The following is a 24815-nucleotide window of genomic DNA, read 5'->3' as shown; positions in this document are numbered from 1 at the left end:
TCAAAGTAAGGAAGATTTTCTTAACACATAACTTTAATTCTTCCTGCTAACCAGTTTCCTCTTTTCACAGACCACTCTCCGTTAAAGGAATCAATTATAAGAGAAGGAGCCTGCCCTATGCATTTGAAGGATTCTATTCCTAGGCTTTAGCTGTATTTCCTGCCATAGCATACTTCTTAGTTCCAGATGATTCAAAAGACAAGATGACTCAAAAGTGGGAGATGGGTGGGAAATGGATGCTTAACTTATATTGCCTGCGGAAGCCCTTCTTCCTCTCACCATCTCCTGTAGTAAATGGGGGTCTGAGACAGGTGATACAGACATAGAGGAACCAGAAAGCTTAACAATGGGAGGAAAAGAAAAGACTGAGGGCAGGCAGGGTGGGTAGGAATGAAAGGAACAAATCTTCCTACAAACAGTACCTAACCTCAAGACTAAAGAGCGGACTTGTTTGCACGTAGTTTACCTAATTTGCACAGTGCTCATGTCAGGTGAAAACCTACAGATACTACCCCAGGTCTTACCCCTTCCCCTCCAGTAATGTCTCCCCAACCCTCACAGTGTCTCCCAGCCTCCCACTTCTCTCCATCCCCCTACGTCTTACCAGCTCTGCTCTTTCTCTCCAAGAATATTCATCTGACCAGTTTTCCTACTCGAACCCTCGCCCTTATCCCTGTGGTATTCTTCAGAACGCGCTCTCCCTTACAAGATCCTAGCTACCTCCTCTTCAACAACAAAAGTCTCCTAATTAGATTCTACTTTGCACTCCCCCATACCTTGATGTCTGTGTCTGGAGTGACAAACTCCTTCAAGCACTCAATGGGACCCATAAGAAATGGGCAGTGGGAGGAGAAAACCTGAAGGAAAGAGAAGATAAATGAGTCCATAAGACCATGACCAGTGCCTTCAAAAATAGGTAGAAATTAAAAAAAGGAGGGGCACTCAACTTACATAAGAACCTAGCCAGCTTTCCAAGCCATCCCTCTCCTTATGCCTCTAGGTTTCCTAAGCTCATTTATTCCCAGGGATCTTCTAGGATCTCTGCCAAATTACGCTCCCTCTTCTCAATGCTCACCAACCCCTTCTGAAGCAGAAGTTAAAACTGATTCCTGCAATACTTCCACAATTTCTCACACAAATCCTACCCTCAGAGGTATCTGTTACTCTGTGACAGACCCCTCCCCACCAACTCACCTCCCGAAGTCCCTCTTGGGCCATGGCCCTGAAACTGAGGATAACCCCAATGATGGTCATGCGCTTTAGCACATTTTCAGCCCCTGAGGAGAAAGAAGGGTGTTAGAAAAGAGAATTTAGGACATTGGTGATGGTTTTGATTCTACAGACCCAGCCTAGCCTCCAGATTCCTGAAAACCCCTGCCATCTGCAATGTGATTCCACAGCTTCTTCTCACTGTAGGGGAAGAGGACGCTTACCTGTCAGCTGGGGCAGCAGAGAAGCCATCAAGTCCGGCTTGCTAAAGTTGGATCTGATCTGAACAAGTATGTCCATGTTTTCCACCACCAGCTTCTGCAGCCCAGGAACACAGAGACATTAAGCAGGAAAAGAAGAGACCAATGTTACATCTCCCCCCAGGCCCAGTCTCCTATACCCACCCTCTTGTAGGACCTTTTTCCCAGGGGCTTGTTTCCATAGTACCTTCAGCTCCACAATCTGAGAGGTCACATGCCACATCAGGTTTTCACTCAGGAACTTCATGCCATAGGGGCCCAGGAGTTCAGCCAAGGCCCGCATCTCTGGAACAGAGTTAGAGAGGCCCCAGATGGGACTCAGAAGGCACTGGAGTATTTGTACAACAGCTATAGGGTAATTTGAACATTTAAAATGTTTTCCAGCTGGGAAAATTGGCTAGCCATAAGTAGAAAGCTGAAACTGGATCCTTTCCTTACTCCTTATACAAAAATTAATTCAAGATGGATTAGAGACTTAAATGTTAGACCTAATACCATAAAAACCCTAGAAGAAAACCTAGGTAATACCATTCAGGACATAGGCATGGGCAAGGACTTCATGTCTAAAACACCAAAAGCAACGGCTACAAAAGCCAAAATTGACAAATGGGATCTAATTAAACTAAGAGCTTCTGCACAGCAAAAGAAACTACCATCAGAGTGAACAGGCAACCTACAGAATGGGAGAAAATTTTTGCAATCTACTCATCTGACAAAGGGCTAATATCCAGAACCTACAAAGAACTCAAACAAATTTACAAGAAAAAACCAACAACCCCATCAAAAAGTGGGCAAAGGATATGAACAGACATTTCTCAAAAGAAGACATTCATACAGCCAAGACACATGAAAAAATGCTCATCATCACTGGCCATCAGAGAAATGCAAATCAAAACCACAATGAGATACCATCTCAAACCAGTTAGAATGGCAATCATTAAAAAGTCAGGAAACAACAGGTGCTGGAGAGGATGTGGAGAAATAGGAACACTTTCACACTGTTGGTGGGATTGTAAACTAGTTCAACCATTATGGAAAACAGTATGGCAATTCCTCAAGGATCTAGAACTAGAAGTACCGTATGACCCAGCCATCCCATTACTGGGTATATACCCAAAGGATTATAAATCATGCTGCTATAAAGACACATGCACACGTATGTTTATTGCGGCACTATTCACAATAGCAAAGACTTGGAATCAACCCAAATGTCCATCAGTGACAGACTGGATTAAGAAAATGTGGCACATTTTAGCCGGGCGCGGTGGCGGGCGCCTGTAGTCCTAGCTACTCAGGAGGCTGAGGCAGGAGAATGGCGTGAACCCAGGAGGCGGAGCTTGCAGTGAGCCGAGATCGCGCCACTGCACTCCAGCCTGGGCAACAGCGTGAGACTCCGTCTCAAAAAAAAAAAAAAAAAAGAAAGAAAATGTGGCACATATACACCATGGAATACTATGCAGCCATAAAAAAGGATGAGTTTGTGTCCTTTGTAGGGACATGGATGCAGCTGGAAACCATCATTCTCAGCAAACTATCACAAGAACAGAAAACCAAACACTGCATGTTCTCACTCATAGGTGGGAACTGAGCAATGAGATCACTTGGACTCGGGAAGGGGAACATCACACACCGGGGCCTATCATGGGGAGGGGGGAGGGATTGCATTGGGAGTTATACCTGATGTAAATGACGAGTTGATGGGTGCTGACGAGTTGATGGGTGCAGCACACCAACATGGCACAAGTATACATATGTAACAAACCTGTACGTTATGCACATGTACCCTAGAACTTAAAGTATAATAATAATAATAATTAATTAATTAATTAATGTTTTCCAGCAAGAAAAGAAAATGAGGAGTCAAGGAGCAAAAATGGCCTAAAATCCTACATTCAACTGCCAAGTCTGGCAAGTCCATGGGACATTTACCCTCTCTCCACCGGTACTCACACCAAGGCTTACCACAAATGATAACTAATTACTTCACTTTCCTATGAGAATCTACACTTTCCCGCGTCCCTTTACATGACACTTGGGTTTTACTCTTGCTGTACTAGCTATACTAGTTTTATTAGATGTAAGACCTTAAGTCATTGAACCTCTCTGAGCCTGGTTTACTTCTCTGTAAAATGAGGATATGAATATCTGCCATGAACAACTAACAGAATTGATGTGAGAGTAAATAAGATACATTATAAAAACTTTGGAAAATATATGGATAAGGGATTATTATGATGATGTTATGAGTCCTCTGAAGCATGTGGCATAGGAAGGATCATCATGGTTTTACAGACAAGGGTGTTAAGTGCTTGTCCAAGGCCACTTAACCACATCAGGGGCTGGTACTGGAAGCCTAGTGCAATGTCTTACTGCCCCTTACTGCATCCCAGCAGATACAACTATTTCCTCATCTAAGATCTGATGTTTTTTGTATGTTTTCCCCTTTACTTCCCTTACTTAGTGTCGCACTGTCCAAATTTTCCTCTCCTTGAGCTACCTTTTCTCTTCATAATCAACACACATCCCCCAGAGTCTCAGTTCTTTATTCCTTTAAATCCTTCTTTTCTCTAGTCAGTCCCAGTGCTTTATCCCTTGCCACCCAGCCTGCTCTGGCCCTTTGTGAATTAAATAAAACCTGCCTGGGGAAATCCCATGGTAGAAACACTAGTGACAAATCCAGATAGGCAGGAGCTCTAGCTATGATCTCTGGCTATGGGCCATCCCAGCAGGGAAAACCATGAAAGACCAGAAGTAACAACAACAAGAGATCAGTAGAAGAAAGGCAAGTTTAATATTGCTCATAAGAGTTCAGAGAGAAATCGAAGTCAAGGCTCCACACTCAAGTCTTTCAAGGCAGGACCGGTGATCTCCACCTCCATCAATGACAGAGGAAACGGAACTGGTCACAGCCACTGACACAGAGCCTTGTCCACCATAGATATTAGACATTTTTAGAGTCAACCTGTTTTAATAGGAAGAACTGAGCTGAGAACTATGAAGGGATTTCCTGGCCAATCAACTTGGATAATGCCACAATGGCTGACAGAGAGCAATAAGAGCTGAATCGCCCTCTGGAGCTGATGGAGAGGAGACACACTGATCTACCAGTTTGGATCTGCCAAAGCTCCTTACTCCAGTCTTCTCCACCCTCAGCTAGCAACCCTAGGGCATCCTTCTCTTTCCATCTATCTATTTTTGCAGTAGCATTGCCCCATCACTATGGCAACCCAGGGAAATTGGGGTGGGGGTGGTAGAAGGGGGAATCAGCATTACCTCCTGCTGCTTGTCATTTGTCAGCAAGACCTAAAGCTGATTTTAGAGGCTGCCTACAGTTTGTGGGTAGAGTTGATGAGAAGGGGACATCTGAAACCTGCAGCAGGTAAAGCGTAGGGTCAGCTTACTGATGGAGGCGGGATGATGGGAAGGAGGCAGAACTGGAAAACAGAACTGTGTACTTTGGCTTTCTTAGCACCCCCCAAAGAAGAAAACCAGAGAGGACAGCATCACTGGAACATCTTCTCCCTGTCCCAGATACTACACAGCATCCCTGATTTATATGGAGGTGAGAGGAAGGAGAAAGAAGTAGGATAGTTCATGAATTACTTGGTAGAAACAAATCTATTAAAAAGGATCTGTATGGTTTCAAACCCTCTTGAGAAAGGGAACGGCTTCCCATCTCATTCACTACACACTCCTTACCTGCCTCCCCCTGAGACACAAAAGCACTTCTAGACACTGGAAGGCAGCACTGTACAGCGCTTAAGCCCCCAGGTCCTGGAGTTTGACTGCCTGGAGTTGAACTCCCAGTCCTACTATTTATGAATGTGTGGACTTAGGCAAGTTCCTTAAACTCTCTGTGTCCCAAATGGGAATAAGTGTATCTATTATACCTCAAGGCTGTTATGAGGATTAATTGAGTTAATATGCATAAACACTTAGAACTTAGCCCACAATAAATGCCATGTATCATCTCATCATCGTTATTATTAAACATCAGCAATTCAAACACTGACTAAAACTCTAAAATGTATCCCTAAAGAATAAGATGTCGGCTGGGCGCAGTGGCTCATGCCTGTAATCCCAGAACTTTGGGAGGCTGAGGCGGGCAGATCATGAGGTCAGGAAATCAAGACCATCTGGCTAACATGGTGAAAACCCATCTCTACTGAAAAAATATATATGTAAAAAATTAGCTGGGTATGGTGGCAGGTGCCTGTAGTCCCAGCTATTCGGGAGGCTGAGGCAGGAGAATCGCTTGAACCTGGGAGGCAGAGGTTGCAGTGAGCCAAGATCATGCCACTGCACTCCACCCTGGGCGACAGAGCAAGACTCCATCTCAAAAAAAAAAAAAGAAGAAGAAGAAGAACATGTCATGACAGCAGACCACTGTTTAATAATTCCAAACAGGGGAATGTCCTTCTTACACTTTATCCCTTACCCTTTACTATTAGGTTGGTGCAAAAGTAATTTTTGCAATTACTTTTCACTGCAAAAACCACAGTTACTTTTGCATCAACCTAAATACATGTCCTAGTCTTTTATTCTCTGTGCATTGAAGGAAGGGCTCAGCTCCTTGAAAAGAAGACCAAGCCCTGGGCTCACCAGAGATGTCAGAGAACTCCTCTGCACTGAAGTTCTGCTCCCCTTCTCTGGGCAGGCTGACGAAGGCTTGCATGGCTGGGGAGAAGATGATGGTCCCACTGCTTGCCTGTCTAAGCAGACTTTCCAGGTACCTACAGGGTTGGCCAAGAAAGCACAGATTAGGGTCCAATCCCCTCTCCCTACCACCACTCCCTACTACTACCACTGAGCTCAGAAAGAAAAACTCTGCAAAAGACTGGGGTAGGGAGAAGAAACTCAAAGATGACGGTACAGTGTTCTAATTAACACCCCAAGCTGTTGGATCGAAAACAACTGGCAGTACTGGAATTCCACTTCACCTCTAACCTAGAGGGTATTTTGCTATACTGTCAAACACAATAGCATGCACTCCCCTCCCTCAACCACTGCTCTTTCCAACAGCCGTATTCCCCTCACCCTTACCCTCTGTCAGGTAAGACAGGCTCAACCTGGCAAGAAAAAAAGTCACTACTTAATTATACTCCTTTGAAATATACTCTCAAACCTCCTGGGCAAAGAGGTACCCTGTGAGCACAGGTCATCAGTCTTCAAATAGTTCCTCCTGACCTCTAGGCAAACTTAAAGGAGCTGGGCTACAGCCAATGTGGGTACAGGAGGGCTTCACCAACACACCTCTTCCAGGCACTTGCTGTGGGTCTGTATCTAACAGACATCACAAGCTAACCGCCAGTGGGCCAAACCCAGTCGAACTTTTTTTTTTTTCCTTTGAATTTATGCTGAAAACAGTTGACAGGGGAAGAGGGGTTGAATCACCTTCTCTGGTATCTATGGAAAATTCTCTGTCAAAATTTTGAAACAGATTTTTATGTAAAAAATAGGGATTTAGCAGGGCAGCAATCAGGTGGAGCTAAGTGGTGGCCGTCCCCTTTAGAGGGGTTATTCCCTCTCCAACTCCTCAAAGTCACTGCCTGGCCCACGTGGCACATCCGTTTACCTTTCCTGCCTGGCCCCAGTTGGCATGCGCATTTGCAAACTTGTGTCCCCTTGTTCTAGGGGGTTCTTCTTTGCAGCCCGTCGCCTACTGAGCTGATTTTGGGTTAAGAGCGCCACCCAGTGGCTTGGGGAGGTAGGAATCCAGCTCCTTTCCTTAACATGTCAAAGGAAACATGCTGATTCCCACGTTCTCCAGTTGCCCGGAGGAGGCCCCCTTCTCTAGTGAGAACAGCAGTCACATCTGGGGACGAGGAGACGTTCCAGAGAGATGGTAGTAGGCAGATGATTTTCAGAAGGAGAAGTGAGGGCAAAAAGAGAAATAAGAGAACTTTGGAAAGAGGAAGAGAGATCACTTGAAACTGAAACAGTAAGAATCCAAAAAAGAAAGGTTAAGAACTGGATATTAGAGGAAAAAGGTCAAATAACTTCAGGGTAAGCAGAAGGATGTTCCAGTGAAGGTGAGAAGGAAACTTCGTGGTGGACAGAAGGGGATCTGGGCTTGTCTCAAGTTGTCTCAAGCTATTGCTCCATTCCTCAAGGAGAAGCAACCCTCCATTTAGGGGTCTATGACCCTGGGAGCTAAAATGCTCAGGCCCTGAGGTCCTACTGTGTAAAGGAAAAAGTGTCAACACAAAGTAAGGCAGGGGGAAAGCCTAAGCAATATTGACCAGTTTGTGTAGAGAGTGGTGATTGTCTGCTCCCCGCAGGAATCCAGTGGTTGTGTCTGCTGCAGGAGGGCGTTGCGGATGACTCTGGAAGCATCTGCACCCAAAAACTGGGCCAGTGACTGTATGAAACCAATGTATGCTTTGACTCCTGCCAACAGCTCAGAAGGCCGTACAATCTCCTGGGTCGTGGCGTTGTAGCCAGCCAGCCACACAATGGCTCTAGATGATTAAAAAAAAAAAATTAGAATTACAATCATAATGATAAATACAGTAACAATTGTTGAGTGTATATTGTCTTTCAGGTGCTGTGCTAGGATTTTACTACACATATTATCTCATTTAAACCTCATAGCAACCTAATGAGCTAGGGACAGTTATTATCCTCATTTTTATAGATGAGGAAACTGAGACACAGAGATAATAAATCATTGCTGAAGACCACACAGCTGGCAGTGGCCGAGCTGGGACTTGATTCCAGTAACATTTGATCTGTAATTACTATGCTTTTCTTCCTCCTCTGGAGAAATAGTTCAGGTAGTAAAAGACCTGGGCTCTCTAATTCCATCTAACTCTACCTGAGAGTTCACACCCTCTGCATTCTCAGTGCCAGTATTTATCTTTTCTCCTTGAAAAGAATTAGTTCTAATCACTGTCAGAAATAGAAAAACATGCTTAGAAATCCTTGGAAGTATATTATAATCCCGAGTAGCCATGGCATGCCAGGGCTGAATAGAGATCATGCGTGGCTGGCATGCAGCTATAGGCAACATTAGAGAGGGAAGAATAACCATCCACACTATATTATTGTAGGGGCACACCAGCAAGACCCCTCACCACTGGACCCCCAACTCCTTTCAAAATACCTTCCCCAGGTATCTGAGATTTCACAATTAGAGTCAGTCCTCTGACTAAGGACTTTTTCCTTGTTAAAATGTGAACCACAGAGGAAAGAGGTAGTTTTTTGTTTGTTTCGTGTTTTTTGGCAAAATGCTTATGGCAGGGGAGATGATGGGAAAGGGGGGGCTGGTCTGTTCCACAAATGAAAGGGAAAAGACTCTCAAGTACCACTTGAGGGAAAAATAATACAGAAGGGACAGACTAAGGGAAAGGCTAATCTAATTTAGAGTTAACACTGAGGCCAAACCTCTAGGCCAACGGTAGGGCATTGGGAACAATGATGTCAGTGAAGCAAGTATCAGAGATTATCGGGTAAAACTTGAATATCACACTCATGCTGCTCTAGGGCATGGAAACCACCACCAGCATCTGAAGGCTTGCACATGGGCCATTATCAAACTGTCATCTTCCTGACACTGTGTATGCAACTGAGACACTTTCTTCCTTATAGTTAATGTGTATGTAATGAAAACGAACTAATTTAACTTCACCCAAGCAAAAACCTAACTGAAAAACAAATTTGCTTCTCTGACAATCAAAACATAGACTCATAACTGGTTCCCCTGCTTCTGTCCTTGCCCCCACTAATGCAGCCAGAGTAAAACACTAGTCAAGTCTAATTATTACAGCTTTGCACAAAACCTGCCAAGGCTCCCCATCTCCCATCTCACTCAGAATAAAAGCCAAAGTCCTTACAATGACATGTAAGCGCATATACAATCTGTGACTTTTCTGACCTCCCTCACGTCACATCCTACCAGTCTCTCCCAGGCTCATAGTACTGCAGACACACTCTCTTCCTCCATGTCCACTGAACCTAGAAGACATGTTCAAACCTCAGAGCCTTCGCACTTGCTGTTTCCTCTACCTAGAATGCTCTTTCCCCAGTAGTCACATGCCTGGCTTTCTCAGTGTCCTCACAGGTTTACTCAAATGTTACTTTCTCAAGGAGGCCTTTCCTGGCCACTCCATCTAAAACTGCAACACCCACTTCTGCCACCACCACCGCCACCACCACCAGCACACATACTTCCTATCTCCCTTTCCCACTTTATTTTTATTTATTTATTTATTTTTCTTTTGAGAGGGAGTCTCGCTCTGTCGCCCAGGCTGGAGGGCAGTGGCCGGATCTCAGCTCACTGCAAGCTCCACCTCCCAGGTTTACGCCATTCTCCTGCCTCAGCCTCCCGAGTAGCTGGGACTACAGATGCCCGCCACCTCGCCCGGCTAGTTTTTTGTATTTTTTTTAGTAGAGACGGGGTTTCACCGTGTTAACCAGGATGGTCTTGATCTCCTGACCTCGTGATCCGCCCGTCTCAGCCTCCCAAAGTGCTGGATTACAGGCTTGAGCCACCACGCCCCGCCTCCCGCTTTATTTTTCTGCTTGGCCCTTATCACTACCTAATCTACTATGTATTCTGCTTTCTTATTTTGTTTATCTATCTTCCCCACTAGAAGTAAGCATGGAGGCAGAGGTTTTGATTTGTTTCATATATTGCTGTATAAACAGCTTTTAGAATACTGCTGACACACAGCAGGTGTTCAATAAATATTTGTTGAATGAATGAATAAGCTACACACTCCAAAACAAAACACAGAAGGGTTGAGGCTTATTCATAATAATTCTTCCTCCCATTCGCCTACTTGCGGACTGTAGTGCCCAATTCCAGTGTAAGGGGTGTGCCTCTTACTTTCCGGGGCAATGGAGTGAGGGTCAAAGTGGAGGCAAGGGATGTATTTTATTAAAGCCTAACATATGTCAGGAACTTTGCAAATCTCAATTACGGGTAATTCTCAATTATCCATAAGTAAGGTAAATACCACTATCCTTGCTTTACAAGGAAGGAAACTGGTCAAATAAGTTGGATGATCTGCTCCAATGTCTTAGCTAATGACCAGGTTGTCAACGCAGGTCTGCTCACTGCAAAGGCCTTGCTCATTCTACTAAACCAGTGGTTTCGATTCTGGGTGTTCATCAAAACCACCTATAGAGGTTTGGGGTTCCTTTTGTTTGCTTTTAATAGAGATGCTTGGAACCTATGCTAGACTGACTGCATCAGCATCTCCACCGTGTAGCATGACCACCAGGATGAATGTAACGGGACCCAACTCTGAGCACCCCCACACTACACATAGAGGTAGATGGTACAGTATGAGGACTACCGTCCAAACAGAGGGCAAGGAAAGAGTGATACCTGTTGAGTCTGGCCTCCAGGTGGCTGCTGAGGTACTCAGAAGGGAAGAGAGTATGTTCAAACACAGAGAAACTGTATACATGATTCATTGTCAGTGCCAGTTCTGTCAAGTTTAGGTGTAGCTTGTCCATGCTAGAAAGTAAAATAAGCCTGGATTACAGGTCTGGCACTGTCTGCTAATGTCTAGGAAGGACGTGTTGGGCTCATGACCCAGTTTCTAGGGATACTCAGCCTAGAAGAGTACACATTGATGTAGACCTCAAAGGCAAAGGAGGAAATTCACATTGAAGTGCTTTTCTGTGCCCCTCATTCCCCACCACGACTTGCGCTCTTTTTTTCTGTGTCACCTTCCCTCTTTCCTTTCCTGCCTTCTTTGATGCAGTACCCAGCTGGCCGTCTAGGGCCCAGGTCCTCACTTGGTAACAATGCTGCGGTTCTTTCGGTGACTCTCAGCTCCTGGCTTGTCCCTCTCAGGCTCTCCTTTCCTGGGAGTCTGCCTCTGCTTCACGGTTTTCTTGTTCTTGGCTTTGCTGATTGTAGTGGCACAGTGCTTAGGTAGGAGCTTCAGAAACAAACACAGGTACATGGAGAAAGGAGATTTGTTGCTAAAACGGCGTCTGACAGTTATAAAAAAGTTGTTGTCCATTGTTGTCTGTTATTTTATTTTTCTGCCTTCCTCTCTCTTTCCTTCCACGCATCTCTTTCTTTAATGGGGGCCTATTCAGAATGGGCTTACCCCTTTCAGTTTTCATAAATATTTCTGCGTGTACAGGCTCTAAGTCTCAAGATGGCAGTGTCTTTCAGGGATCAGAGCCTCAGTCCCATACCCACATCCTGAGAGAGCCTTTCTTAATGGAAAAACTCAAGTATAAAGAACAAGATCTAAAAGTCCCACTCAATTGTGCTTTGCAGGGTCTTCCAACATAGGAAAACAGTTATTTTTTACTAGATGGAACAATCATCTCACGTGCTACATCCCTTCCTATTCTATCTCATGAGACAATTACCCACACCACCACAGCTCTCCAAAGATTTGGAGTTCACAATGTGGCCAGCATTGTCTTTCCACTTTTTTTTAATATCATATTTCTTGCTAATTAGCTTAAACATCAACCCGGCATCTCTTGTCTTCACTCAGACATCCCACTCAGACATCTCCTTCAAAGTGACTGGAATTCTCTCCATTTACTCTAGAGCTGCTGAGCATGAGCAGGTCATATCTGGAAGCTCCTCAGCTGAAATCACTCTGAGAGCAGCATAAGAGCCACACGAGGAAACCAGTTTTGTTACTTTATAGTCACGCCTTCTTTTTTTAAATCCAAACTCTTGGCTGTTTCAAAAAAATCAAGTCCACCTTGATGGAAAAAGATGTGTCAACCCTGAGATTATGCAAAAGATTATCTGTCTATAGTAGATTCTGAAAGCAGTTCCAAAATATGTAATTCCACTAGTAATGGCAATGCCACTAATTATTTACTCAGAATGTTAACTTTAGAAAGCCTATACTCATTTAGTTGCAAAAGTTCTGGTATGTGTGAACATTACTCATGTCATGTTTTAGTCATCCCTGAGACAGCACTGAGCAAATCTTTTTACCAGTGTTCTTGCATGTAGCAGTTATTCATATTGACTGATGATCTCTTCTTGGCTTTCTCAGCCTTCTGGCTGAGATTAAGCATATTGAGTGATGAATATACCTGCAATTGTACTCATTTGCATATCTTCTTGCATTAATTATTTAAATTTCTTTCGAGCATGTATTTATACTCCCTTTTCTCTTAAACTGGGACATTTCTCAAGGGCAGGAATTGTGTACCTTCCTTCTGGGTCCCCACCCAAAAACCCAGCACAGGGCTTTGTGCTCAGTAAGTTCCAACTAATATAACAGGTAACATTTATTGAGTGCTGTATATCAAATATTAAATGTATTCTATTTAATCCTTATGACACTTCCATGAAGAAAGTATTTTTATCCCCATTGTATGTAATTTTCATATGAAAAATAAAAAGGTTAAGTAATAATGTAACTGTGCATCTGTATACACACACACACACACACACACACACACACACTCCCCTATACCAAGCCTGACTCAAACCCAGGAAAGGTGGGTAGTCTGGAAAACCCAAAAGACTCCAGGGTAACAGCAAAACAAGTTTCTCATTTTCAAATTTTCTGAAATTTAGGTTGAACTAATTATGATGAGGTGCTAAGAGTCAGTCAAGGGAGGAGAGGTGAAAAATAAGAAGAAAAAGGCAAGAAAGCAGCCTTGAAGATAAACACAGAAGAGGTGCCTCAAAATGTCCAGATAGCCACAGATTAGGATGCAGATAGACAGAAAGATGAGACAAGACAGGTGACCTGGGGGCCACTGTCCTTAGTATGTGTACTCAGGGCAAAGAGAGGAGGGGAAGTAAATTAGAAAGTTAACTCATCTCTCAGAACTCTTCAAGTGAGAGCACAGATTTCGTTAGAGTACAGCTGTTCAAATAAGAGTATTTTTAGACACCTCTATCCAGTCCTAAGGGAGGAAAGAATGAAGGGACTACACTAAGAAAAGAATTCTGCCATAAACTCAAGTACAGAAAGGCCCTAGCCGTACTTGAGAGAAAGAGTTACTGAGCTTGGCATCTGAGAGGGAAACAAAGTTAGATAGAGGAGAAGGCGCTGAGGGCCGGCAGAGGGGAGAGTGCAACAGAGAAGGCTGAGCCTACCTGCTCGCTCAGGTTTCGCTGCTCCGCACAGATCTCCAGGACGCAATTGCTGGTCTGCTTGGCCAACTCTTCCAGGAAGCAGTTGCAGTGGTGAAGACCATGGTTCTTCAGGTGGGGGTACTATGGGAAAGAGGGACCAAAGAAGAGACTGTCATCACCAGGATGGCCACTTCTTCCTCACAATACTGCTCTCATCCCTTGCCTGAATCTTACAGAAGATTCTTACCCATTCCTACAGAAGAAGAAACTGAGGCCCAGAGACAGGATACATTCTACATCAAGCTGAGATATTTAGGGACTTATATCATACATCTATGTTTATACCGTTTCTGGGACCAAAATCAATCCTTGGAACTGTGTTTTCAGTGATAAGGATGAGATGTGACTAGAAAGAGGACAGGGTCTGGAGTTCAGGATACCTACCTCCTCTGGGCACATCTCATGAGTGCAGTGGACAAAGTGAGCACAAATCAGGGGGAAAGCAATGGCATAACGCAACATGGTAGGTTCCTCCAAGGTCATGGCAAACATCTTCTCAAAGATACGGAGATGAAAGCTGCAGAGAAACGGGAAGACTTTAAATCAGGGTTTAGTCCTGTTATTAAAGTGGTGAGTAAAAAGTAAAGGAAAAGAAAAATAGAGTTTAAGAGCTAGTCCCTTTGAGGCGGAGAGAATGTTCATTCTTTCGAAAAACATTTACCGATATCTACCACTCCCTGCTTAATTTCCCTACCCTTAAGATAGAAGGGAAACCAAGAAACTTAATCCTTCCAGACTTTTATAAAGGACCCCAGGCAAGTTTAACGATAATCTTCTTCCCTTTCTTTGCTCAAAATTTGCTATTCCTCCCTTAGAACCTTGGCATGATTTGGGCCATTCCCCCTAATTTGGAAGTCCTTCAGTAGTGTTAATTCACATTTCTCCCAAAATTTAACACTCAGGCTCCAGAAAATCTTCTCAAATTAATCCCATGAGACTGATCTTTCCTCAACCCATGTCCTCTCAACTTCATGTACTCTTTTACACTTTCTTACATTTGCAAGTATTATGTTGATGTCCTTTTCACATACAGGTATTATATCTTCCCCGACCTCATTGCTTACAGAAGGCAGAGGCAACACATGGTGTTTCCACTTGTTTGTTTGATCCTTCAAAGTGTGGAATTGTATACAACGGTGATCGCCTAAAAACGTCAAGTGCTATCTAAGGAAGACAAACTCATTCAGCTCATTCTCCAAAGGCCCTATTCTCTAGGCCTCTCAATTATTTTCACTCCTGTCCACTAAAACTCAAAGTTTTTCCTGTCACTTTTAAATCACAATGTTCCTAGTAAAAAAAAACAAAACTGAAGAAGTTTCCAAAGAGAGGAGACTGAAACTAGACATGTGGGCTAACTACCCCAGAGAAGGGAAGACTATGTAAAATCCGAATGGCTTTCCACAAAAGAACAAAAGGGAATACAAAACAAAAGGGAATCAACTTCAAATTCCTAAAAAGCTGACACAAGTGAGCTGTGGAGTTTGAGCATCTTAAGGAGATCTCAAAAAAAGTGACACTTTTCAATTGTCTAGGGGAATTACAGTCCTCCACAGAGGCCAGGCAAGAGAGCAAATGAATTGATAAAGAGCTCTAGTTCAAGCTTGGTGGGTCTTGCCTGTAATCACAGCTACTCAGGAGGTTAAGGGAAGAGGATTGCTTGAGGCCAGGAGTTCAAGACCAGCCTGGGCAACATAGTGAGACCTGTCTCAAAAAAAATAAAATAAAATAAAATAACCTTGGCCGGGCGCGGTGGCTCAAGCCTGTAATCCCAGCACTTTGGGAGGCCGAGACAGGCGGATCACGAGGTCAGGAGATCGAGACCATCCTGGGTAACACAGTGAAACCCCGTCTCTACTAAAAATACAAAAACTTAGCCGGGCGAGGTGGCAGGCGCCTGTAGTCCCAGCTACTCGGGAGGCTGAGGCAGGAGAATGGCGTGAACCCGGGAGGCGGAGCTTGCAGTGAGCTGAGATCCGGCCACTGCACTCCAGCCTGGGTGACAGAGCGAGACTCCGTCTCAAAAATAAATAAATAAATAAATAAAATAAAATAAAATAACCTTAAAAAAATTTCCTTGAAGTAAGTGGCATAATGGAGAAAAAAATGAAGAAAGGAAACAATAAAACTTTTTAAAGAGAGCTCTGTACCAAGACATACCAGAAAGTAGACAGATCAGAAGTTTCCACCAGTAGTTTTTCTACTGAGTCCAGCATTCGGGAGTGGAAGACAATGAGGTTCATCACCTTGGCTAAGTCAGGGTTCTCATGCAGGTGCAGTGGGGCCTTAGCCACGCTAGTGTATGCCTGCAGTTGGAGTTGGGAAAGGGTGGAGAAAAATAAGATGAATGAAAAGGGCCCCAGCCTTGGAATTACAGTTTGGCCTGAGTATGTCTTGTCCAATTAGCAGTTTTCAAAGTTGACTCACTCCATAAAGCAAATTTAGGAGACAAAAAGAGAAGAGATTGTGGGGGAGGAAGAATCTGAGGATGGGAATCTTTCACAGGAACAGATCATTACCTGTAGGCGGAACCAGTCCAGCCTCAATCCTGAGAATTCAAATTTCTCTCCATTATCAACTGCAAGAAAAACAGAAGTATAAAAGGAAACAGTAAACAGCACACCAATATCCAACTGCACAGAATGGTAGATCCTCTTCAAAGATATCTTGTCCTACTTCCTGGCTCAAAGATCAATATTTCCAGATAAAAGATGTTCATCCTCACATATGTCCTGCCTCCCCCACCTCCCTCCAGTTACCTTGTTTGAGATTCAGAGAGGAGAGGGTACTGACGAATGAGGACATGATGACGGACTCCTCCTCTGGACACACAGACAAGTTCTAAAAGAGGAGCTGCAGTTATTGTCAAGTGGGCATAGGTTCCCTAGGACAGAAACTAGGACCATGAGGCTCAATCAGTGTACGAAGGTAGAAAGAATTGCTAAGTGCCAAAAACAGAGAGAAAAAGCCAAGCAAGAGATGGAGGAAACTTCCTGGGTTCCCTGACACTCTAACACCCAGTTTCTTTTTATTTTTCTCTCCTATTTCTATGTAGTTTCACTTAGTGGGAAAAAAAAAAAAGACTGCTGAGATTATTAGTCCTTTCTTTTTCTTTTAACAAATATAAAGGGGCAGATTGGACTTTTTGACACCCAACTTACAGAGCATGAGATTCAGCCAGAGTGGTTTCAATAGGAAAATCACTAGGGATCATCCTGAAATTTCCAAAGTATAATCAATTAAACATAATACCTGAATGATGTCACTGAGCACAAGAGCATCAAATCTTGCCAAGTACTGAAGGTGGTATTGCTGTATCACTTTGATGTGTCTTCGGACCAGAGACCTAATCTCCTCCAACAAGAAAAGTAGCTCTGCAATGCTCCTATGAAGTTGAGGATGAGAACAGAGATGAAAAAGACTAGAAATATGAACAGAGACAAACACAGGGATAACAGGGCAGAAATTGAGATCTCCTGAGGTTATCTGATGCCTCCCTGTCCCCAGTCCATCTAAGGACAAGGTTCTTAGCCATGTCAAGTACTAACGAGTCAGCATAGTCCTCAGGTGTCTTTGTCTTGGTGACATTCTCTGTGTGGCGAACCAGCCAGGTGACCTCATCACGAATGAAGGACAGGGCCATGAAAGCAAAAAGAGCCTATGGAGATGGTAGAGACTATTAGAATTTTCAACTTTAAAAATGGATTTCAAAGCACAGAGAAAACTACCACGATAATATACGTGTGGATGTAATTGTGTAGCCACAACAGTGTCCAATAATAAACATTCAGACTCATCAAAAAACCTGAACTATATAACACACAATCAGACAGGAACACATGTTGACACTAGCTCACAATTAGTACTCTTCTCTCCCTATCAAATTAAGCTTCAGAAATATTTACTGGGCATTTATGTGGTTTGAAACAAAAAAACAAGCTCTGTCTCCGCTTAGTTCACACTCAAATAGAGGATAAGACAAGTATAAAAGTAGCTATACTACATGACATACTATGTATAGTGCCAAAAAAAAGAGATACACAAAGTTTTGGGGTACTCCAAGAGGGTTCAAGGGAATCAGCATATATACATACAAATGAATCACAAAAGACTCAGAAAGGCAAAATCTCATGAATGCCATGTAGCCACACAGTCTCTTATCACTGGCCATCATCCCCCTCCCAACATTTCTTCCTCTTGCCTTGGGACCCAGTAGTCCCGGTTCATCAGCCAACACAGTCTCCAGCTCCTTCACTGCTATCCGCAGAAATTGCCGCCGTTGACAATGAAACTGGCCACTAGGGAAGAAAAGGGGAACACGACTATCACCTCTCCCACCCTTAAAAACCCTCCACGGGCAGCACAGAAGAAAGCTATATTTAGGAAGGGATATCAGGCAGAAGGAAGTTTCAATGCTCAAGTTAGACTTCGTTTAAAAAGAAAAAAGGGCCAGGAGCAGTGGCTCTTGCCTGTAATTCCAGCACTTTGGGAGGCCGAGGTGGGCAGATCACCTGAGGTCAGGTGTTCAAGACCAGCCTGGCCAACATGGCGAAACCCTGTCTCTACTAAAAATACAAAAATTAGCCAGGCGTGGTGGTGGGTGCCTGTAATCCCAGCTACTCGGAAGGCTGAGGCAGGAGAATCGCTTGAACCTAGGAAGTGGAAGTTACAGTGAGCTGAGATCATGCCATTGTACTCCAGCGTGGGCAACAGAGTGAGACTCCATCTCAAAAAAAAAAAAGAAAGAAAGAAAGAAAGAAAGAAAGAAAGAAAAGAAAAAATAATGTATGGGGCAGCAAGTTCTTGGGTTGAGGCAATAAAGCTGTACAGAAACTAAGGATGGCTTAGGTGAGAACAAAAGTGAGAAGAGAATTCTATTCCATCCCCTCTCAGAGAGTGCATTCACCACCCTTTACCTGTTTGCAATTACATGCTCCTTGCTCTCCTTTACGTCTGCCACTCGCTTGCCATACCTGAGGATTGACACAGGCACAGTGGGGTTGACGATACTGCCCATTAGGGCCCTTGCCTCACCTTCCCAGCCCTCAGAGAGTCCAGCCTACACCCTGGTGGGAGCATGTGCAGCCCTCACAGGCGTGATCTTTCCAAATCCTACTTCTCACCCTAGCCTATTAATAAAAGACTCACAGCTTAGAGATAATTCAACTCTATCTCATAATTTTACAGATACAGAAAATAATACCTAGGGAAGGGAAATGACTTGTCAAGGTCACATAGGGCTTTAATGGCAAAGCTGGGGCTAGACTTCTCTTCCTGTGCTCCTGCCTTGACTCCTTCAAATCAAGGCACTCTTCCAGGTTTAAGGGAAATAAAGGGAACAGTGTAGAAATATAACACAGGCCCTGCTCTCAAGTAAAAGTAGTTACTCAATCTCTACCTTGGGTCCCATTCCCACCAACTTCCTTTTAGAATTTCACTTTATCAGTTATCTTTTTGATACTTTAAACTCTCCTTCTCCACTGGCTTATTCTCTTCTCCCAACAAATAAGTTCAAAGCCTCCCTTATTCTAAGAAGACCTTTGCTTGACCCTGACAATCCACTGAACTCTGCTTATTTTCCCACACCACCAAACTTCTCCAAAGAGACACCTGTACTCTCTTTACTTCCTCACCTCTCACTGACCCTTGAATCCCACAAAGCCTTCAGCACTAAGCAACTGCTCTCTGTAAGGTCAATGTGAACTTTTGAATCACCAAATTAGAAGGCCTTTTCATTGTTTTTAATTTTCTGCAATATTTGATTCTCCTAACCACATCTCTTTTTTTCTTTTTTTTTTTTTTTTTTTTTTTGAGACGGAGTCTCGCTCTGCCGCCCAGGCTGGAGTGCAGTGGCCGGATCTCAGCTCACTGCAAGCTCCGCCTCCTGGGTTTACGCCATTCTCCTGCCTCAGCCTCCCGAGTAGCTGGGACTATAGGCGCCCGCCACCTCGCCCGGCTAGTTTTTTTGTATTTTTTAGTAGAGACAGGGTTTCACCGTGTTAGCCAGGATGGTCTCGATCTCCTGACCTCGTGATCCGCCCGTCTCGGCCTCCCAAAGTGCTGGGATTACAGGCTTGAGCCACCGCGCCCGGCCTCTTTTTTTCTACTAGTGACCCATGCTCACAATACCAGCATGACCTTTAGACTCTTTCCTCTCTATGTTCCTTATATTCGTTTTCTCTGGTCCTGTATCATTATTGCCACCACATTAATGGGACTTCATCACCTCTCATTTCCTTTCTCCAAACCACTACTTTATTGAACTAGCATAAAATCAAAGAAGTTTGGAGTTGGAAAGTATCTTAATTGAATCAACATTCAAATTCACAGCAATCCTGTTGGATAATTATTTCAATCTCTGCATAGCACAGTGGAAAGAGAAAAGATTCAGAGTCCAAAAACCTGGAATTGTGTCCTAATTTCACCTTTTATTGAGTGACACTGATACTGAGCCTCCATTTTCTCATTTATAAAAAAAAGATACTAATACTTATTCTTGAATTTTCATGAAGATAAATTAGATCATTTATGTCAAATAACTCCCTAAACTATAAATAATACAAGTTAGTTGCTGCTCTTAGTGATGGAGAACTGAACACCCTTCAAACATCCCTTCCATTCCTTGGAAGCAGTAATCATTAGAAAGTTTTTTCATGCAGATGCCCAAATCTACCTCCTCTAACTTCTAATTATTAACCTCAGATTTACTCTTTCTTAACTCTGGCAATGGTTTTTAATGATAATACCTAGTTGTTGAGAGTGAGAAATCAGTATTCTCATAGGCTCTTAATAATAACTGGTTAGAGGGCAATTTGGTAAGAGCTATTAAAATTTGAAATGGGCCGGGCTCGGTGGCTCACGCCTGTAATCCCAGCACTTTGGGAGGCTGAGGCGGGTGGATCACGAGGTCGGGAGATCGAGACTATCCTGGCTAACACGGTGAAACCCCACCTCTACCAAAAAATACAAAAAAACTAGCCGGGCGAGGTGGCGGGCGCCTGTAGTCCTGGCTACTCGGGAGGCTGAGGCAGGGGAATGGCGTGAACCCGGGAGGCGGAGCTTGCAGTGAGCCGAGATCTGGCCACTGCACTCCAGCCTGGGCGACAGAGCGGGACTCTGCCTCAAAAAAAAAAAAAAAAAAAATTGAAATGTACATACCCTTTACTTCAGCAATTCCACTTCTAAGAATTTACCCTATAGAAATATTCACAGATTCAAGTCCAGGCATGGTGGCTCACGCCTGTAATCCCAGCACTTTGGGAGGCCGAGGTGGGTGATCACCTGAGATCAGGAGTTCGAGACCAGCCTGGCCAACATGGTAAAACCCCGTCTCTACTAAAAATACAAAAAATTAGCCAGTGGTGGCACATGCTTGTAATCCCTGCTACTCGGGAGGCTGAAACAGGAGAAATGCTTGAACCCAGGAGGTGGAGGTTACAGTGAACCGAGATGGCACCATTGCATTCCAGCCTGGGCAACAAGGGCAAAACTCAAGTTTCAAAAAAAAAAAGAGAAAAGAAAAGAAAAGAAAAAATATTCACAGATTCACAAAGATATATGTCTAAGAATGTTCATTATAGCATTGTTTATAATGATTTTTTAAAATGGAAACAGTTTAAATATCCATCAATAGAGGATTGGGTAAATAAATTATGTTAAAACCACATAACGTAATATTATTCAACTGTTAAAAAATAATAAGTCTCTACAGACTGATATTCAAAGATATCCAAAACATAGTAAGTTTTTTTAAGCAAACCATAGAACATAATGTAGAGTGTGGATCCACTGCTTTTTAAAAATTACTTTCATAAGGTTGAAAATACATGCCACCTTTATGTGTTTATACACACACACACACACACACACACACACACATCTGGAGGATGCACATCAAACTATTCTGGAAGGTGATAGTGTAGCCAACTTCCACTTTGCACTTTTTACATTTCTGGATGTTTTATTTGCAACCAGAAAAAAATATTGGTATTTTGACCCTTTCCTTAATCCCACTCCTTCTCGTTTTACCTCTCTCTATTCTTCCCTTTACAGTCAAACTTTGAAAGAGTTGTTTATTAAATTCCATATCTCTCACTTGCTCCTAAACTCACTGCAGCCCAGCTTTCAACTTCACCACTCAAGTTGTTCACAAGATGGGCACTAAAACCATCTTTATAGCCAAATCCAATGAACATTTTCTTTGTTGGCTTCTCTTTTCCCTTTTCTTTTCAATATCTCCCACTGATTCCTCTGGCCCTTAAATATCACCGTACACAGAGGTTTATCCCATTCTGTTCTCATTCCACATGTGCTCCTGAGTAATCTCAACTACTCTCCTGCTTTGATTACCAACTCACCAATCTTTGTCTGAATCCAGACCTCACTCCCAAGTTCCAGAATCACACATCTATCTTCAGTGTCCCACAGACACTTCAAAGTCAACCTGTTTAAAACTAACCACACAATCTTTCCCCCACAAACTTGCTTTTATCACATGCTCTCTTATCTTAAGGAATGCCAGATATCCATGCCAGAAACCTTGACATCATCCTCAATTCCTCCTAATTTACTTAATTAATCTCTGCCTCTAGTTTTGCCCATGTAATTTCTTTTCTTCCATGCAGCCAGAATGATCTTATCTAAAATGCAGATATGATCATGTCACTCCCCTGTCTGAAATCACTCAATAGCTCCCCATCCTCTTTGGGATGGATTCGAACTCCATAGCAAAGCATACAACATCCTAATTTACCTCTCCAAATTCATCTCTCAACATCTTCATTTTTATAACCCAGCTGCCCATGCACTGAACTACATGAACTTCTCAAAACTTGCCATGCTCTTTGTTGCCTCAAAAATCTTGATAGTTTCTCTGCCTACAATATCTTTCTTTGCCTCAAGCAGCTCCCCTACCTTTCTACCCAATACGCAGGCGCACACACACAATTACTCACACATACACACACACACACACACACACACACACACACTCTTCAACTGTTTAGCCCTTCAGATCTACCTGTCTCCAGGTTTTTCCAGATCCTGAAAGGCCAGTTTAAGTGTCCTTCTAAATGCTTCCACAGTACTTTGGTTTACACATTATAATCTCTTACTCTATCAAACAATTTGTTTATTTTCTACCAATTTATAGATTCCTCGAGAGCAGAAACTGCCTTTTTTTTTTTCTTTAACAATCTCATAGCACTTACAATGTACCAGGAACTTTTCTACCTGCTTTACAAATAATAACCCTTTTATTCTTCATAACAACCCTATGAGGTAGGCCATAGGGAGGTACTACTGTTATCCACATTTTATAGATGAGGAAATTGAGGTAATGGCATGGGAAATTTGAGCAACTTGCCCAAGGCCACACAACTAGTGATAGAGCCTGAATTCAAACCCAAGCAATCTGGTTTCAGAGTCTATGCTCTTAACCTCCATGTTATCTTATTCATTATTGTATCTCTAAAACCCAGTGAAGCACTTAGCTAATAGTAGGTGTTTAATCTATGTTTCTTCAATAGTTAGAATTAATTGTTACCACCAGTATCTGGGAACACTTGTGGAGACTGAAAAAGGATGTTGGGGGGACTAAAAACTATTCAAGGAAGATCAGTTTGGCTCTCGTGTTTCTCACCCTTTCAAACTGCTAAACAGGTCCTCGGTGACTTTGTGCACCTGCAGCACATCCTCACGGATGAGGGTGATGTACAAGGAGCCCTGCAGACACAGCTTCCACAGCTTCTGGCACTGGCTGTTGGAGTTGAGGCACCCATGACAAAGAAGAAACCCAACTGTAGGTGGGAAAACAGTGCAGAGGAAGACTTTTAGAACCCGTTCTTCATGTAACTTGCTGCTTCATCCACTCCCACCTAATCCCACTAAACTTACTGATGATCCAGCGCTCCATGACTTCCACAGACAGATACTCACAGGCCATCTGTGAGAAGAGAAGCAAACATGATCAGTTATTTAACCTGGCCTTCCTCTAAAAGAGAAAGGACAAGCTAGAATCTGAGTATCAAAACTAACTTTTGGCCAGGGGTGGTGGCTAACGCCTTTAATCTCAACACTTTGGGAGGCAGGGGCAGGAGGATAGCTTGAGGTCAGGAGTTCAAGACCAGCCTAGGCAACACAGTGTGACCTTGTCTCTACAAAAAATTGAAAAATTAGCCAGACATGGTGGTGTGCACCTGTAGTCCTAGGTACGCAGGAGGCAGAGATAGGAGGATATCTTGAACCCAGGAGGTCAAGGCTGCAGTGAGCTGTGATTGTACCACTGCACTCCAGCCTAGAAAACAGAGCAAAACTCTGTCTCTAAAATTTTTTTTAACTAACTTTGATTTTACTAGACTAGTTTAGGGCACATTGATAAACCAACAGCAGGGAAGCCTGCCAATAATGGAGGTGATGAGGCACTGGAAGTGGAGTGAGGGAAAAACAATACAGTTGAGAAAAGAAAGAGGAACTTGGGCTGGAAGTCAGAACAAGCAAAAGGTTTAACATAACTTATCTTCAACAGTTCAGATATTTTTAATAACAATAAAATGAGGAGAGCAAGACTCAAAAACGTTCTCATGATTTCTACCTGTGATGGTTAATCCTTTGGATTCTTTTACCACTTAAAGTGTAAATCACTCGTTTGGCACTTATCACTAATTATGTACCATCAGTTGTATTTTTATGACTACATGGCATATATTCCCTACCAGACTATAAGTTCTTTGAGGGAAAGACTTTGAGCCCACAGTCATCAGACAAAAACATCTATTAATTAATTGATTCCTGGCCAGGCACAGTGGCTCACACACATAATCCCAGCACTTTGGCAGGCTGAGGCAGGAGGATCACTTGAGCCCAGGAGTTCGAGACCAGCCTGTGCAATATAGTGATACCTCGTCTCCACAAAAAAATAAATAGGCTAGGCACGGTGGCTCATACCTGTAATCCCAGCACTTTGGGAGGCCAAGGCACACGTATCACTTGAGGTCAGGAGTTCAAGACCAGCCTGGCCAACATGGTGAAACCCTGTCTCTACTAAAGACACACACACCAAAAAAAATTAGCCAGGTGTGGGGGGGTGTGCCTGTAGTCCGAGCTACTTTGGAGGCAGAGACAGGAGAATCGTTTGAACCAGGATGGGGAGGTTGCAGTGAGCCAAGATCGTGCTACCTCACTCCAGCCTGGGTGACACAGTGAGACTCTGTCTCAAAAATAAAAATTAAATAAAATAAACAAAATTAGCCAACCATGGTGGC

The 24815-nt window shown here is 43.3% G+C and overlaps 1 protein-coding gene across 2 annotated transcripts in view; it reads right to left on the bottom strand.

The window, feature by feature from the left end:
• NCKAP1L (NCK associated protein 1 like) overlaps positions 1-24815 on the bottom strand; it is a 48955-nt gene that overhangs the window by 10312 nt on the left and 13828 nt on the right. For both annotated transcript variants that reach the window (XM_015151899.3, XM_077954448.1), the window contains 19 exons: positions 23449-23497; positions 23195-23351; positions 18471-18527; positions 17756-17852; positions 17103-17212; positions 16807-16939; positions 16314-16395; positions 16074-16132; positions 15715-15860; positions 13942-14074; positions 13519-13638; positions 11220-11365; positions 10804-10935; positions 7712-7930; positions 6072-6202; positions 1657-1754; positions 1434-1527; positions 1195-1277; positions 777-857 (listed from right to left, as the gene is read on the bottom strand). In XM_015151899.3, the coding sequence (XP_015007385.1) occupies positions 777-857; positions 1195-1277; positions 1434-1527; positions 1657-1754; positions 6072-6202; positions 7712-7930; positions 10804-10935; positions 11220-11365; positions 13519-13638; positions 13942-14074; positions 15715-15860; positions 16074-16132; positions 16314-16395; positions 16807-16939; positions 17103-17212; positions 17756-17852; positions 18471-18527; positions 23195-23351; positions 23449-23497 (2127 nt within the window). The remainder of the gene's footprint in view (positions 1-776; positions 858-1194; positions 1278-1433; positions 1528-1656; positions 1755-6071; positions 6203-7711; positions 7931-10803; positions 10936-11219; positions 11366-13518; positions 13639-13941; positions 14075-15714; positions 15861-16073; positions 16133-16313; positions 16396-16806; positions 16940-17102; positions 17213-17755; positions 17853-18470; positions 18528-23194; positions 23352-23448; positions 23498-24815) is intronic.

Source organism: Macaca mulatta, chromosome 11, assembly GCF_049350105.2.
Source record: "Macaca mulatta isolate MMU2019108-1 chromosome 11, T2T-MMU8v2.0, whole genome shotgun sequence".
NCBI lineage: Eukaryota > Metazoa > Chordata > Mammalia > Primates > Cercopithecidae > Macaca > Macaca mulatta.
The sequence above is the reverse complement of the archived record's forward strand: the minus strand, read 5'-3'. Positions and strand labels throughout refer to the sequence as shown.